The following is a 17,783-nucleotide window of genomic DNA, read 5'->3' on the forward strand; positions in this document are numbered from 1 at the left end:
ATGACGGATACAGTTGTCGCGGAGGGACAAGTCAAGTTTAGAGATGGGAAAAAGGTGAATTCCAGCACGTTGTGTGTTGTTCTAAACTTGAAAACATGTTCCACTTCACAGTCTGTCCGGGGGAACCATGTGATTTATTGTTTCCCCTGAACTTGTCCACAGTGGAAGACTCGCTGGGTCGTGCTTCGGAAGCCCTCTCCGGTCGCAGGTATACGTGCCGAACCTCTCCTTTCTCTTTATGATCCGTTCTTATCGTGCATGTTGTGTATATTCCTCTCTTCAGCGGTGCAAACATGGATTCATTCATTTGTGTCGGTCAACGTTAATGTCTAATTACAAAGTGTCAATTGAGTTCTTGGCTGTGCTCCACGCGAGCGCGTAATAGCGCCAACACACTTTCCGCAATACCACAGCTGAACGGATCGATTGAATGAATGAAAACAAAGTTGAGTTCAGAATCACCTTTAAAGGCTGCGGACAAAACGTGTCTGTTGTTCCCTTTCAAATTAAGAGTCTGGGTGTTAAATCATCAGGGGTTGTCAGTGCCACCCTGGTTGAAGGTTAATTATTTGAAAGCCCTCCAACTAAGATCATAAACTGTGACACTGTCGGAGTTTGATAAAGTTCCCTTCAATAAACAAGCTTTGCAGAGTAAGAGAACTGCCGGTCTCTAAATCTGAATTGAGTTTCACTTGAGATGCTGTGATGTGAGGAATGAGTCTCAGAATACATGGACATATGGCTCATGCTGTTGGCGACTGCTGCTGTGTGTGTCCTTGGAGAAACTGCCAAGTGTGATGGGAATAATGTAAAGTATTCTAGTGTGTTTGTGTGTGTGCCCAGGTATTACTCATCTTCTGGAGACCCAAATCTATTTAGATCAAGTCCGCATAATGTAAATCATTTAATTTGAAGACATATTTTCAGGTTAAATTTACGTTTAGGTTTCGATTTAGGTTTAAGTTAGGGTAAGGGTTAGGTTAGGGTAAGGGTTAGGTTAGGCGCTAGGTTTAGATTAAGGTTGAGGCTAGGTTTAACTTAAGGTTAGTGTTAGGTTTAGGTTTAGGTTTAGGTTTAGTTGTAGGTTAGGTTTAGGGTAAGTGTTTAGTTAAGGTTTTATTTTGAGGCTAGGGGTTAGGGATAGGGTTAGGGTTAGGGTTGAAGTAGTATGGTTAAGATATGAAAGTTTCCAGGGTTAGGGTTTAGGGATATTAAGTCAACTTAATATCCTCTGAAGTCATGGAGCCATGGAGTGGGGTTAAAGGTGTGTGTGTGTGTGTGTGTGTGTGTGTGTGTGTGTGTGTGTGTGTGTGTGTGTGTGTGTGTGTGTGTGTGTGTGTGTGTGTGTGTGTGTGTATTTGCGGCTTGACTTTCATCATCAGCTGTGCCAGTGGATCATTGTTATAGGGTTTGTTATTATGACAGCTGTGCCATAAACGCTGGCAACCACACAGGAAGGATTACCAACAAAAAGTGACACTTGTTATTCCACATTCTCCTATTAATCACAAAATGGACCTCTAAGCCTGTCAGTTTTGACAGCTCAGTGCTTGTGTGTTTGTCTGTCTCAGACTGTCTGTCGCTGCTCGTGTATAAGGAGAAGAAGAAGCGGAAGGGCAGTGGCCACAAGGAGAGGCTCAATGTAACGCTGGAGGTATGTTCAGCTGCAGCACACCAAAGGCTCACTCTTGCTCAGGTTTTTTTCCCCAGCTCTGTCATGGTGCTGTGTCTCATGCTACACCTCAGGCGTCCTACTAATGTCCCTGCCACATGGAGAGGGACATAAGGTGGGTGGTATCAGGCTAATTGCCAAGCAGCAACATTTGTCAGCTGCAGTGTGAAGTAGCTCTTCTAACCAGACTTTGATATGTGAGACTGTGAACAGTTCTAAACGAACAAAGAAGAAAAGGGCTCATGGTCATAAGAGTGGTAGATCTAAGATTTTTCCAAATCAGGGCCCACAATTTAAACAAAGGGGCCAATCATATGTCCAACACCCACACACTATTCCTGAGTCAGTAAGGTGCACATTAAAGTCATTCCTTGTGCACTGTGAGCTCTAAATCTCTGATTCAAAAACACTTATCATTGAATATATTCAGAAAATTGTTCCTTGTTCAAACACATTGTGTTTTTAAAAAATGCTCAGAAAACCAGAATTCTAAACAAATTGTCATATTTATTGTTTGCATTGTAAGTAAGTGACGTGAACAGGGGGACTTCAGGGGCCAGTCCGATTTCCCCCTGGCCCCACCCCTTGATCTTCCCCTGAGTCACAAGTTCAAAATGTCTAACGGGGAGGGAATAAAGAAACATATTTAATGGCTGCTCAAACATAAGAGTGTTTATGATCCTACAGCCCTGAACTGCGTCAGACCAAAGAGCCCAAAGCAACCAGAGAGAAACAAGAGCTGCTGAAACCTTCACGAGTCCGACCTCCTTCCCACAGAGCTCACTCTCTGATATCTGAGAAAACCATGTGTTGTTGTCTTTCACTTTCTGTTTGTCGCTTCCGGCGGCTGGAAAAGTATCCAGACGCTTCAATTTAGTGTGGGTCAAATCTGCCCAACCTCAATTTAGAATGATAAGATGTTTTTGGTAAAAAAATCTAAATCTGCTCCTTCAGGGGATCTGCGCTGTAGAGCCGGGACCCGGCTATGACGGCGTGACCTACACTCTCACCATCCTCTGCCTGGCGAAGGCGCTGGTCCTGGGCTTCAACAGCAAAGAGGCCCTGCTGGCCTGGGACGCCCATGTCCGCTACAGCCTGGGAGAAGGTCAGTGCTGTGATACTGTGTGGATGCTGCAAAGCTGAGTAGCTGTTCCAAGGATGTGATGTGCAAAGGATTTGAGAGCTGGTTCACTAGAATGGTACTTATTGAAGTGCATACCTACACCAAGGCCCATTTAAATTCATCTGGATTTTTATTTGGATCTGCACCAAGATAAATATCAGTCCCCTTAACATGTCTGATTCATGTCATTAAGATCCACGAATTCTTTTTTGAGAAATCTACGAAAATTTTGAAAACAGCGCCATGTGTTCTTCCCTGATCTATGATGTGTCCTTCCACCTTCTGTCATGTAGTTTTGTGTAACCCTGCTAAATATCAGACTTACGAACAAATGTAACCTCTTTGAAGGAGGAACAATTTAATTTGAATTTAATTTCAGATTAGTGTGTGTGTGTCTGCAGAATGTGTCATCAGGGATCCCAGATAACAACATACCAGCAGCAGCAGGACCTGCAACCTGAGGGTCCTTTCATTGATGGAATGATTGAATCAAATTTAATATTTTAAATATTAATCTAATCAAGGGCAAATCTAATACAATCAAATATGTCTTGTGTTTTAGACCCTACCATGACATCGGTCCCCCTCCTCAGGGTGGTCTGTAATATGAGATCTGTAATTTCTGACAGCGCCCATTAGCTTTGTTTAAAGTGGTTGTGAATGAGAAGAGGGTGTTGATTGGATTATACTTTAGAACACTTCTAAATCTAAATCCAAGTGCAGAGCAGAGCCTGAGTCTGAAGAATCGACAATTCTCAGCTCGCGCTGCAGATTTAATGGACTCATGTGTTATTAATCAACAGATAAGCATCTCTTCCCCTGTGATCAGCGGATATGATGCTCTTGTTACAGTAGATTATTACTTTCCCAGCTATAAACTGTGACTAGAACGTGATAATGTCAGTTCTTTGTTGATTAAACATCCTTTACAACAGCAACGCCTTTAAGTGATCAGGTAAATTATCACAAATGCTTTGTTCTGTGATTGGCTTGTTGATCGTCCTCTGACGCGTGTGAAGCTGATGGAGGAGCCAGTGAAGGTCACTGCTGGTGATCAGAGAAAAGACACAGATTCAATCTGTCTCTGCTCCTTGTCTCTCTATCTGCTCAATCTGCTGTCTCCACGTCACAACCTTTATGTCAGTGGCAAGAGGTGATCCGAGGGAAACAGGAGAACATATGAGGTCATACGAAACAACAACACACACTGACTCACATTCATATATTTGAACTAAGATGGAGTTGCCCTGATACAGATTGTGAGGTTTAACTGAAGTTTTCCAAGACTCTGATGCAAGATTTTAAAGAATTAATGAAAATATTGTACCATAATAATAAGGACCTTGTTTATTGTGGTATTTGTTTTCCGACATTAATGTCAGTACTTATATTTCTAAACAACGTTCTGAACACCTGATTCTTCTCCCTCCTCCAAAAATCATCTTTATATTCAAGGCTCCATCCTTTCTCTTAATTGTATAACGTTCTGTTTCTGCATCTCTGTGAATATCACACAAGGTTTAATGGCAGAGAGAGCATTTAGTCAGTTTAATAACAATAACAGTTCTTTCTGGTGCCTGTTTAAATTTAATCCACAATACATTGGATATATTACATTGCAATTTGAAACCCACAGGATCATACTTCCAAGTTTACGCTGAACTATTCAAAACATTGACGTCACATCCCTCCCTCCATCCCATCATCCATCCATCCAAAATAAAAATGATGATAATTATTGTTAACCTGACCACACCTGATGTGTTGTTACATACAACATGACATTTGTTGTGTGATTGATGTGCTTCATGATCAAAGATATTTGAGTTTTCTTCAAGACACACACGCACACACACACACACACACACACACACACACACACACATAAACTTATTCCCATCTCTCTCTCTCTCTATGCAGTCCACAGATTCAGTGTCAACGTCGAACCGGGTACCAAACTGGAAAGTGGCCCCGCCGCCCTTCACCTGTGCAACAACCTATTGGTCCTCACTAGGGGTCTCCCTCCTGCCGTCATTGGCCACTGGAAGTTGTCGGCGTTGCGTCGCTATGGTGCTGTGTCTAATGGCTTCGTGTTTGAGGGGGGGACTCGCTGTGGATACTGTGAGTAACCGATGGATTCATTTTTATTTTCTTACTGTGTGACGTTAAATAAACAGTCTGAAGACATAAAGGTAACAATTTAACAAAAGCAGCTGAATGATGACAATATGTGCAGTACCTGGCAGTCCTGACTGTTTTGTTGTTGTTGTTCTATTTGGGTTGTTTTGTGGTTTATTGTCTGAAGTCTCGTAGTTTGACGTAAATTGTTCAAATTCAAGGAGCTTCTTTGAACTGGCTCTCAATATTTACCCAGGGCATCAGAGTTAGCATTGTTGGTCAAATCTCTTAACAAACACAATTTGTCTCTATACGTTCATTCATTCATTCAGTCATTATACTGTTGTACTCATCTTGAAAAGGGAAGCACACAGATCAGTGAATTTTGAAAGAGGAACACAAAAATGTTGGTCTCAGTATTTTTAAACCATTTTCTTACTCAATGAAGAATCAGATGCTTGTTTCCCGTATGAATGGAAGGTTACAGATATCATCATACATCCTCTCTAGGTTATAGGAAACTAGGTAACTCAAGTAGCAGCTGCAGGTTGAAGGACACAACAAAAGGGACAAGTAATCCATGAGAATACAACCAACCATCAGAGACTGAGGTTCATTGTAAAACTAACTGAGGATGAAGTACTCAGAACTCACTGGTCCAGAAACTTGACCCATACGATACACAGGCACTGCAGCAAAGTCGTCTGAAGGCCACTTTTCAACACTGGTGGAAGAAGCATTCAGATTCTTTACTTAAGTAAGAGCTATAGAGAAACACAATATATATATAGTCAAACACAAGAGCATTAGAAAAATAAAAGGTCAAAATGAGTCAAGAATAAGTTCACTGCAGTGAGATAACTAATAACAGAACTAATTTAAAGCTGACACTGAAAAGAAGTATGTGTTATAGGAGATATTGACAATACAGATATGAACTATAAGGTGATTGAAAGACACAAGTAACAGAGGCAGAGTATTGAAGCCAAATATAAATTAAACATATTAAATTAAATAAAAACAGATTTAAAGATAAATAACTGAAGCTGTTCAACGTTGTGCAGTAGAGTTTTAAGATATAGTACAGCAGATGTAAGTGTATTTAAAAAGTGAAAACAGTGCAAGAGTAAAGCTTCAAATGTAAGACTAGAGATATACAAAATATAAAATTAAATAGAGATAAACAGGCAGTAATGGTGACAGTCTGGCAGCACGGTTAAGAGGAGTTGTACAGTCGATTGGGGGATGAAAGACCTCCTCAGTCTGTCTGTTGAGCTGGAACGAGACAGCAGTCTGCCATTGAATCTAGTCCTGGTCGGTGAGTTTGCTGTGCAGGGGGTGGTCTGCATCGTCCATAATGTCCAGAGGCTTGTTTAGGGTCAGCAAAATGTATTTAAAGTAATGAAGTAAAAGTACCGGTTTGGTCCTTGTGACTGGTTTATTATTATTATATACGATGTGTACTGTTGTAGCTGCGGGAGGTTTAATCTCAGGGGACATGAGAAGATTAATGGCAGATCATTAGTGATTTATTGCAGGTGTTTGTACAGTAACTTTATCCATGTTAGAGACAACTTTCTATGTATGAACCCTGTACGTCTGCCCACCAAATAATACTGTGTGTGTTTGTGCGTGTGCGTGTGTGTGTGTGTGTGCGTGCGTGTGTGTGTGTGTGTGTGCCGGTGTATGTGTGTGTGTGCGTGCGTGTGTGTGTGTGTGTGTGCCGGTGTGTGTGTGTGTGTGCCAGGGTTTAGGTATCTTCTGAATGTCCAGCTGATGCGGACATGAATGTAAAGAATGAGCCGCAGTTTATGATTTGGTGTGTGTGGGTGTGTGCGTGGATGTTTGTGTGTACAACAAGGACAACCAAAATAGTGTTGAATGGGACATTGTTTGTATTTTAGGGGGAATTTAATAACTAACCTGCCCACAGCAGCTGTAGCTGTGGTTTAAAGGGACATGGGGAATATGCTGTGTCAGTTCTCCTAGTACATAATATATGTCATACTATACTACATCCTCACAATTTTCTTTTTTAAAGAGATGTAGCAGTGTTCAGAGAAAGTTTATGAGTTCCTGTGTGTGTGTGTATGTGTGTGCAAACAGACACATGGCTCCGACAGGAATAGCCATGAAGTCCAGAGGCTCTGGTTTCACTGTTCCGGTGAGCCGCATCTATAAATACCAGCCTCCCCCCTGTAGTGGCCCCCCAGCCAATCATAAAGTAGCTGTCGGCTACGCGGCCAATTGCAGTCTACTCACTCACCTTGTCTGCAAATTAGCCAGCGGCCACAGGGGCGGTGCAGCGAGGCCCTCTTGGCATGGCTGCGTGAAACGGAGAGTGACAGAAAGAGAGATGCCAGAGTCACATCGGAACGTTACATTCCTTGCATGAGTGCAAGGTAGAGCAGAGTGTGAGTTTACATTTCTACATGTTTATTTGTATTTGTTGAACACGTATGAGACATGACACCAACAAGCTGTCATTTTACGGAGAGCTCCACCCGCTGCATACTTTCTGTTGAGCAACAACAAACAAAGTTGTCCGTTCAGGGTTCAGTTAGATTTTTCTATCAGCCATTACTTGAACACACACCTACTCATTTGCCTGTTGGCACTGATTTGGTTTTACCACAGGGCCAACCCCTGTCATCTCAATCATCAGCCCCGAGTGCTGCTGTCGGCTGCTCCAGAAGCCAACAACAACACTAGTGAAACTCATTCAAGCGTAGGAACTTTTAGTTTGGCAGTTTTTTTTACAATGGGCAGCTAACATTTTTATATTTGCAAGAAGGAAAAGTACTAGTCAATAATAGCTTTAGTAATGGCTACTTTCCATTTAGGTATTTTATTATGCATACTGGCTCATCGTCAGGTCAACAGAGCCATTATAAGTGTGAACAGATACACAAGTGCTTCTCCTCATATGAGTTAAAACATCAATTTTGAAAAGAGATGCTGCTGAATTAATGCGATGATTAAAGGTCGTTATGGCTTTTTCTGGTCAGCCAAATACTAATGGACATTAATCCTGCAACTCTTATATAATCCTGATAATTATTTGGGGCTGCAGTGATGTTATCGTTTTTTAATTTTTAAAAGTCTGAATATATAATATCACATATGTTGCAGAAATATTTAGTTCCAGATGAAAAGTCATGACATTGTTGCAGATTCATTTTCATTTTCTATTGATTGATTTATCGGTCAGCTCAAATCATTTTTTCTTTTGATGAGTCATGTTACTCAGATGAATGTGACAGTAAAACTGTGACTGTCTTCATGCAGCTGCTTGCTGGTTTCTTGAAGGTGACCAGGGTCCCATAACTCATTAGAATACATAGGAACCCACACACTGATGTGTTTATAGTGAACAAACCCCAGCAAAGGAAATGTGTCTGCTACCCAGAGCACAAGGAGCTCTCTAATAGCACTCATGTGTTAACAAGCTTGAGAAGTACAAACCGGCAGAGCCTGTGTGTAGCAGAGTGTCGGACCATGCACAGAGCAAGATGTGCAAATGCTCGGTGCAGGATAATTATAATAGTAGAGCTTTGAACTTTGTAAAACACCCGCTCAGCTCCCTAATTTCCCTCAAGGACCTTTTGTTTGACTAAATTGGAGAGAGAAGACCTATGGGTCATGTAACGCTGCCATGGAAAAACCTCTCACCCTTCACTGATGCACTGCTCTCTGCTGCAGCTGCACTGTGAGAGTCAGCTGCACGACAGAGTGTCTGGCTGCAGGTTGTGATGAGAACATGTACGACATCCTATAGTCAGTGATATCAGGGCTCCAGCTGTCATTCGACGTGATAATGATGCCACCAGCTTCTGCTATCGATGCTTGGAGCTGAGCCTGTGTCTAAGCTGGTCGGATATCTTCTGGTTTCATCAGGTCCACACGTGTTGGACACACACACACACACACACACACACACACACACACACACACACACACACACACACTGCAGACACAGTAATAAATGATCCTCTACAGAGTTTAGAAGGCTGTCAGTGCCTTGTGATCGAGATAAGAGCAATTTTAAGCTGACACGCCATGTCAGCAAACTTTCAATGACCCACTAGGAGCATGAATGCACACACACACAGCTCATATCGTGGTACACAGCTCTGTTTGACAGTTTCTTGTGGATGCTTTTTTACTATGCTGATACGTGTGTCATGTTGTGCAACATTTCATTTTATCCAGATTCTCTGTCGGTACAAAGTAAAATGCAAACTCAGCAACTTTCAAATGGCGTTGAGGTGTGAATATTTCACAGGAGGTTAAAATGTCTCTGACCTTAAAGACAGAATAGATATCCACCCAACTTTGATTCATTACCTCCATACATGTCATCGATTATATGTGCAGAATGTTGTTAAGAATTTTATTCCGTTGTTACCTGTTCACTCTTATTAAGGACTGGTGGACACCATAGGATTGGATTTTACACCCAATTCACCTCTTCCAACATCGCAGGGGCATTCCCGATTGAAGCCAGTCAGGGGCCGATAATCTGCCCAAGTGGGAGGGGAGCACAAGATAATCTGAATGCTACCAGTGTGTCGGAGCTTCTGTTCCATTCCAAGTCTCTGGAATCACTACTTTGAAATCTTTTCAGACAAACAGCAAGTGTGTAGTCTTATGTTCTTGCAAAAATCGTCAAGTGTGTGCGTTCTGATATTTATAATATGAAAAATCACTTCAATCATCCACTTTGTCGGTGGTCTCCAATGTTTTTAAATTCGGTTAACAGTTGAAAATCCTCCACTGTGCGCCAGGCCTAAGCAATTTAAATTAGAACGTAAGGTGTAATCTGACATAAAAAAGCAGTTTTTTCTATCGTCAATACAATGCCCCACAGCTTCAATGGTTAAGAAAATAAGATCTGTCTGCACCATATTTGTGAGAAATAAATGAGGCCAATCAAGTCCCCCATGGTGTTCATAACAAATGAAAAAGCAGTATGACAGAGGCTTCTGGGAGATTTTTATAATGCCAGAACATACCTCATTTTTTTTATAAGGTCAGTCTGACAGTGCCCCATAAAGGCTAAGAAAAACCTTCACAAGACCTCTGATGACGTTAGTTAACACTAGATAAAAAGTAAAGAGCAAGACCAACAGTCCTGATCTCACTTCTGTTTCTGAGAAAAGTGCAGATCTTACGCGTTATACGTAAAAAAACCGCTTTGATCATTCATGCTCAAAAACATTTCTGGTAGACTTTAACGCTGATTCAAACACAGATTAAATGACTATGTGATGTGAAACGGTGATAGTGGTGGTGGTGATGAACCCACAGTAAATTATCACGCAACTCTGCAGTTCTCCTTAGTTCTACTTTTTAGCATCTTTCCGCTGGTTTCTTAGTTTTCAGGCCCATGACTTAACTTTGTTTTAGTTCTCTATCACTGCTCCCATTGCATCATCAGCTCTGTTTGAAGATAACAGTGGAAAGCCTTTTGCCTCAGGAGTTGGTGGAGACCAAAAACACAACTATAAGGACCTGAACTGATAAGCAAATTTCCATTACATTGAAGCTCAGTGATGATTCAAGCCAGACCTCTGTACGATTATTCAGCTTAAACAACTAATAATGCTCGAAAGCAAAAAGCCCTGAATACGCACTTAGTTCGAGGAGGAAATAAAAAATGTTAAATGGAATCGATGTAATATCCACTGATGGGGCGGTGCAGACGGCAGAGGCAGAACGTAGGGTCTTCATTCTTCTGCAGAGATAACATGTGTCTGTCTGCAACACATCGACACTTATCACTACAAACTCTCTTGATATCTTTGTTGATGTGTTGAACGTGTGTGGCTCAGTTTTTTCCCCTGGAGATCGTTTGTTCTCTTTTTCTTTTCATTTTTTGTGTCCGTCGTGTTAGAAGCATCATCATCTCCTAGTGAGTCCATCCACTCCTCTGGATTTACACCAGGAGGCCAGGTGGAGATGTTTTCGTCCTCACATACACCTCCTCTGGGAAACTGTGGAGGAGCTCTGGGGTTCAGTGCTTCAATAAAACTTTAAACTTGTTACTTACATTTCCCAGCGAACGGCTTTTCTGCTCCTCAGCTGTTTTGCTCTGTTATTATCAGCTAACCCAGTTCCAGAAAACCAAAGTTGATTTCACCAAAGCCCTGAGTAAGGCCTTACATCGTGGCTCTCTTTTCAATGTCTCCATTATGTGACATTTTGATGTTTCATTCATTTTGTTTTTGCTGGTCTTGTGTTTTCACAGCACCTACCTCTGTGTGGGCTTAATAGGCGAGAGGGTGGTGAATTGATAGATGTCTTATGTAACCTTTAGAAGAAAAGGTTGCTGCTGACTCAAAGAACATCCTCCCCTCTCCAGCAGACTTCAGAGCCTTCAGCGCCTCGATGAATATTGTTTGACCTTACGCCAACATTTTCCTTTACTCCATATTTCATCATCTACTACAGATTTGCCTTACCTCTGCCACCAGACACACTGTTTACTTTATGTTACGATTAGATGTTTTTTAGCTGATTTTAACTGAGCTTAACTGATATATTTTCACACTACTTTATTTATCTCTGTGTTCATCTTAACAGTGTTTTTCTCTCTCCATGTCCACCTTTCAGGGGCGGGGGTTTTCTTCTTGTCCTGTTCAGAAGGAGAGCAGATCAGTTTCCTGTTTGACTGCATCGTCAGGGGTGTCACCCCCAGCAGGGCCCCGCACGGCCTCCGACCTTCTCTGCCAGGTGAACACACACACACACACACACACACACACTCCTGCAGGCATACACACAAATTGTTAACAGAATCGGTTGACTTTGCCAATAATACATATACACAGGAGTAAGCTACGACCATAGCAGTTGTTGTGAACTGAAATGATCAGTCCCATTGGTGTGTGAGTTGGGGACTTCCATGATAAAGGTTTACTACCTGTTTAGTGTGCATGTTCAGCATTCGTGTCAGGCGCCATGCTAGCGGAAACAGCACATGCTTAAAGCCCCGAGAGTCACCGTGTGGGTCAAGGGGTCGAGCCTTTGTGTGTGACCCTTGCGCTATTGTAACATACTGCTAATTTCACAGGCATTCCTGAGACCACAAATATGGAGACAGATGGTTTGGTGACAGTTGGAAAGAGAAAAGTTACCCAGGGCGCATACCAAGGATCTGACAACTCTATGATGCCTTCGAATAGACACAGACACAAGCACACTGGGAATGTGCGTTAACTGTATACATTCATATTCCTCAGGATCTGTTTTTAGTTTATGTGGTTAAGAATGGTAAGATATGAACATTACAGGTCATCTTATAGACAAACCTATCACTTCAGAGTCAGTTATCTTATTAAGCTTTTATTTTATCTCACTATTTTTGTTCTGGACCCAGTTTCCACTTCATTTCCATCCCACTGATTGGTCTGGACTTTCCTGTCAGGTGTTATTTTTGTCCTGCTATAGTCAGGGAGATGTCCGCTGCTCTTCTGTAATGCAGAGGGTCAAAATCATCTCAAACCCTTCTTCTCCAACTTACTCTCTTTCCCTAAACACTGAGTGGGTGCAGTCGTGGAACAAGACTAGATTTCCTTAAGATTGAGTGTAACTTAAAGGTGCCCCTTGGGGCTTTTTTGGAAACTAGGAAAAGAGTTGTTTACATTCCCTTTTACTCTCTAAAACACATTGTGTATGTATCATGGAGATCTAACTGCAAATGTAGTTTATCACTCTGTAGCACTGACAACCTGGTCAAAGGAAATACGTTTCTGTAAGCATGATGCCTTGTACCTCCATTCCTCTGTCCGTCCAGGCCATCCGCGTGAACTCAATGTTATGAGAGGCAGGAAGGAATTTCAGATTTAACACAAATGCTCACTTGGACTCAAAGATGAAATATTTAGAGTTTGGTGATCGCAGGTCAAAGGTCACTGTGACTTGACAAAACACGTTTGGCCATAACTCATATGGCTAAATTCCCTCTTCATTACATATGAGTTAGGATGTACACTTGATGGGTTGGTGGAGGTGAACAACTGTGAGACGGTGGAATGTGTGTTACATCACCTTTGTGTGTCCATGTGCATCTGAGAACAAAAAGGATATTCATTTATTGCTCATTATGATAACATCCATCAAGTAACACATTGACACAATGTAATTATGTTGGTTGTGAATCTCATACGCTCCCTGTCTGGGAATCAGTGATGTAATTAGTGTCAGGTAAGGGGTCCTTAAGTTCAAAAGTTTGAGAACCACTGGACTTACCAACAACGCATCCAGGCTGAAAATGAAAACTTCGGCTCCTCTGCCTCATTTCTTCTACCGTCAGCCGACCTGCGTCACTCTGCTCTGGGGCCCACTGCCCCTGCCTATACCCCGCCCTGTGAAGCAGCTATAATTAGTGTGGACTAGCAACGTTAGCAAATGTTAGCTGACACCTCGAATAGCATAGTGAAGAAACTTGGCATCTGCATAATAGCATTAGCTGCTGCGATGCAGAGGCAGAAATCCAAGAGGGTAGATTGTTGACACCTATACACACAAACACCCTGACCTACTGCGATGTGCTCACATAGCAAATACACACCATGGAAGCCATGCCTCCCCCCTAACACTCAGCCGCCTCTAAACTATATAGCACAGCTTCAAGTGTGTAATTGGCTGGATTTTACACTAAATTGATTTTCCAACCGACAGTTGAGAGCCTGTAATCTCCTGTGGGAGATGTTCAATTTACAAGCTGGTGAAACAGTTGATGACACATTCACACACGAGGCAGACGACTTAAAGACGCTCCTATAACTTCTGATGTTTACATTTGTACTTACACACTAAACTGTTTCCAGGCCTGGTGACGTGACATGTTTTTTTATGTAAAGACATCCTACCACACATTCATTCTTGTCTTTTTTTAGGGGGGGGGGGGGGTCTTGAGATTTCAAGAATAAATTTATAATATTACAATAATAATATTTTCAAGAATAAAGTTATAATTTAAGGGTATGTGTCATATTAATCTGTGTTATATTAAAAGATATTTCATCGTTTTTTTTTGTTTCATGTGATTGGTTCATGATTGGGACCCAGAAGGAGTGAAACTGGGTTGTCCTTGCTGCTGATTCCTTATCAGTTTATTTTATTTGAGGATTTTTTCGTTAAATTCAAACGTCTGTTGTTAAAAATATGACTTTTTCTCATTAAATTACAACTTTGTTCTCGTAATATTACAATTTCTCCAAATCTCTTAATCTTAAGGATTTTCTCCCTTCAATTTGGCTCTAATAATCAGTTTTCTTTGATTATATTCATCAGTTTATAGTATACAGATTTGACTATTTCATACACACAGCTCATCAGAAGCATCAGATAACCTCTAGATAAACAATGGCTTATAACTAATAGGGCTTTTAGTATTTGCCATTGTAACTGTTATTATAGTAAAGGTCTTTGTGTTCAATAGGGTTAGGTATTAAGCCCATGCCCAGGGTAAAATGTGAAATGAAAGTCAGTCACATAACACTGGAGCTTTAGTATTAAGCGTACTTCATGTAAAATGGTACAAGGTAAATGTTTTTTTAATGTAGCACCTCAAAAAGTAGAGAATAGAGTTTAATAATGACAAAGATACCGTTTCCGAAGGATTTAGGTAAAACATTTTTGCGCAGAACTTGTGTTGTAATGCCTCTGAGACTTTGACGCTCTTATAACAGCGTTGTGCTCTTTGTGTGTCTGTGCGTGTGCTGTGTGTCGCGTGTGTGCTCAGCAGATCTGAGTGCAGATCCAGGTTCAGCAGAGGAACGTATCAGCCAGCAGACGTCAGACCTGGAGAAAAGACTCAGCATGTTGTCTCAGTGCAGCCTGGCCAGCAGCAGCAGCAGCACAGGTACACTATTCTCTGAGCTTCACCTCACAGTTTATGTGACTGACCAGCATGATACACTGTATGAACTCTCTCATTAACCTGGGCCACGTCTCTGGGCCCTCATATGTTGACACACTTTTCTATTAATCATTATTTAATATTCTGTTCACACAAAGCCTTAATCACTGGTTTGTGTGCTAATAATATGAGTATATAAGAAAGACGTGTGGAGTCAGAGGTCAGTGACTACGTCTGGAGCCCAGAGAGTTTGGAAAATATATAACTTTATGTCTTCACTGCATCTAAACACCTGAATAGGACCTGAACTGTAGAAAAGGAAAACAATTAATTAAAAAGTAATTTGACAGGGTAAATACATCTTTACATCCAGAGCCAAATTAATAACATGATTTATATAACACTAATAGAATGTTATTGAATTTTTACAGCTGTTTAGCATTCTGGTCAGTTTATTCAATGTGTGTGTGTCTCATAAAATAAAAGTTTCTCGCACTCTTCAGCCTCAACATACAGCTGCAGCACATCTGTTGCCGGGGACGACCACAGCAGCATCTCCAGCTCCTCCTCCAGCCAATCAGACACCAGCTACGGGAGCAGACTTTCATTCTGGGTGGAGCCGTTAGCGAGACTGCACCTGTCCACCGAGACCGTGTCAAGCTCCTCCACCGTGAAAGCGCTGGCCAGTGCAGATGATCGGCTTTACGCTGCTGTGATGGGAGGCACTGGGACTCGCCCCTCCTCCGCCCAGCTCCATCCTCGTGGTCTCCATGACAGCGGGCGGCAGAGCTCATTGGACAGTGGCATTGGGACAGGGACGGGCAGTCAGTCGTCTTACTCAGGGAGCTGCTCCTCGTGCACGGGGAGTCTGGACGCGGCCAGTCAAGGAGGAGGGGAGGAGATTGACTCTGTGGCTAGCCAACCTGCTACATCTTCACCTCCTTCTGCTCCTCCCCCCTCTCCTCAACCTCCTTCTTCACCTTTTCAGTCCACACTCATCCCCGACCACAGTGCTGCTAACTGCCCCTGCTCCTCCTGCTCTTTCCCCTCCAGGTCTAGCTCACGTGCATCTAGTAGGCACAGTGAGGACTACCAGATCCCCGGCCTGCTCCGACAGCGGTACGACACCCCCAGGAGTCTCCTCCACAACCTGCACCTGAGGGAAACCCCAGCCCAGGGAGCCCCACCTGAGCTGGGCAGGGACAGCAGGAGCGGTGGAGATAGAGGGGGAAGTCAGGGGATGAGTGGCAACAACATCTCAGGACCGAGCTCAAGGCCTCAGAGTCAGGCCGCGCTGCAGCACCCACACTCCTGGGGCAGTGAGAGGGCGCCCTCTGTGGACAGTGCGGGCAGGTCCACACACAGACCCCTGTTCACAGTCGGAGGCCTGCTTTGTGAGGAAACACAGGTAATGCCATGTCACATTATTTCAGTTCATCAATAAATCACGCAAACAGTCGACCGACCACAATAATAACATATAATAATAATAAGTTGTATTTATACAGCAAATACGGTAGGAACTATTGATTGACTATAATCAATAGTCCTCTCCATATGGAGCCCATCACAAGTTCAGACTACAAGCTCAGTAAAACCTCATTTAGAAAATATGGTTTTAAGGGGGGTTGTTTGTCTCTGTATGCTGGCCCCAGTGATTAGCTAGCGACCAGAGTTTATCTCGCCTGTAGCCTGATGTCAGCTGACATTGGCTCCAGCTTCCCCCCGACCCCTCAAAGGATAAGCATTATGGATAATGGATAATTATCATTTCAAGAGCTATAATTGTTTCATAGTGTGGGCGCCCAAAGAGAGCCCTCTTGGTCCTCATTTTAGATTGACTACCAAATCTGAGGATGAGGACCATAGGTTGCAGCCGCGCATGTGTGGTGTCAGAGGATCAACGATGAGCTTGGGTGTGAGTCCAGATCAGGCCTTAAAGGTTATCTGGAGTATCTTAAAATCAGTTCTTAAGTTTACAGTGGGCCAGTGAAGTGATTCTAAAATCTGGGTGATCTGCTCGCTCTTTGTTGTGAAGCAGCAGCTAAGTAGAGCAGCACATCAGAGAGAGCACCGCCACATGTATATAGTGTCTTCTGAGTCCTCTATTAATCTGATACGCCCCGAGGAGATTTGGTTAATTACATTGTGATTAAGTAAAAAACACATTTTCCATTGTATTTATGATTTATGAAATAGATCATGTAATTGAAGCTCAGCGCTGAAGAGAAATCCTCTGACTTCACATTTCCATGGCAATATTTGCATCAATAAAACAAAGGGCGATCAAATCATCACACTAATCACTTCTTGCAACTCTTAGGTGGTTTCCACTGGTGCTAATCTCTCTTTAATGTGTCTGCTTGCATTTATTAAGCCCACAGTGGGATATTATTTATTATTGTGCTTAGAAAGAGATACTTATGTAAATGTTCATGTGCTGATTATCCAGGATGAACTCCTCAGTAGATTTGGGGTTTGGATCATGTTGAAGAAGAAACAGGAAGCGTTAGAACAAGTGATATCGCTGAACAGAGTTATCTCCTGCTGTCAAAGACATTTTACTTCTTTAGAGTCAATGGGCCTCAGTGAGACTGTGTATTCTATAATCTGTGAGTAAGACCTCTGTCTTTCTTGGGTACAGAGGTCCCCACGAGCTTCTACACTTTTACATTAAATTATTTTTTAGTTTTTTTTGTCAGTTATTTAGCAGGATTATGCAAAAACGACTTAACGGAGAAGTTCTGTAGCTAGGCGGGGCATGACATAATAATCTTATCTTAATCCTCTTTGTCCCTTTAGGGAAAAAACAGACCATCTCCCTCCATTGGCCTCTCTAAATGTCAGACTCATCTCTTTCAGCATGGCCCTCACAGATTGCCGCCATGTTGTTTTGGGCCTACCATGTGTTTTTCAGGTTGCTCACACCTTTAATGTGTCGAACATGTTGCAGACTTTACACGTTCCAAGTCAGATCTTAGCTTTGGGCATTAGCAGACTTC

The 17,783-nt window shown here is 42.3% G+C and overlaps 1 protein-coding gene across 1 annotated transcript in view; it reads left to right on the forward strand.

Moving 5' to 3' along the window:
• dok7b (docking protein 7b) overlaps positions 1–17,783 on the forward strand; it is a 24,882-nt gene continuing 7,099 nt past the window's right edge. Inside the window, exons 1-8 of the mRNA XM_053418208.1 lie at positions 1–54; positions 163–208; positions 1,572–1,654; positions 2,627–2,777; positions 4,716–4,916; positions 11,529–11,648; positions 14,668–14,772; positions 15,285–16,189. Coding sequence (XP_053274183.1) covers positions 1–54; positions 163–208; positions 1,572–1,654; positions 2,627–2,777; positions 4,716–4,916; positions 11,529–11,648; positions 14,668–14,772; positions 15,285–16,189 — 1,665 coding nt within the window. The remainder of the gene's footprint in view (positions 55–162; positions 209–1,571; positions 1,655–2,626; positions 2,778–4,715; positions 4,917–11,528; positions 11,649–14,667; positions 14,773–15,284; positions 16,190–17,783) is intronic.

Source organism: Pleuronectes platessa, chromosome 3 (assembly GCF_947347685.1).
Source record: "Pleuronectes platessa chromosome 3, fPlePla1.1, whole genome shotgun sequence".
Classification (NCBI taxonomy): Eukaryota; Metazoa; Chordata; class Actinopteri; order Pleuronectiformes; family Pleuronectidae; genus Pleuronectes; species Pleuronectes platessa.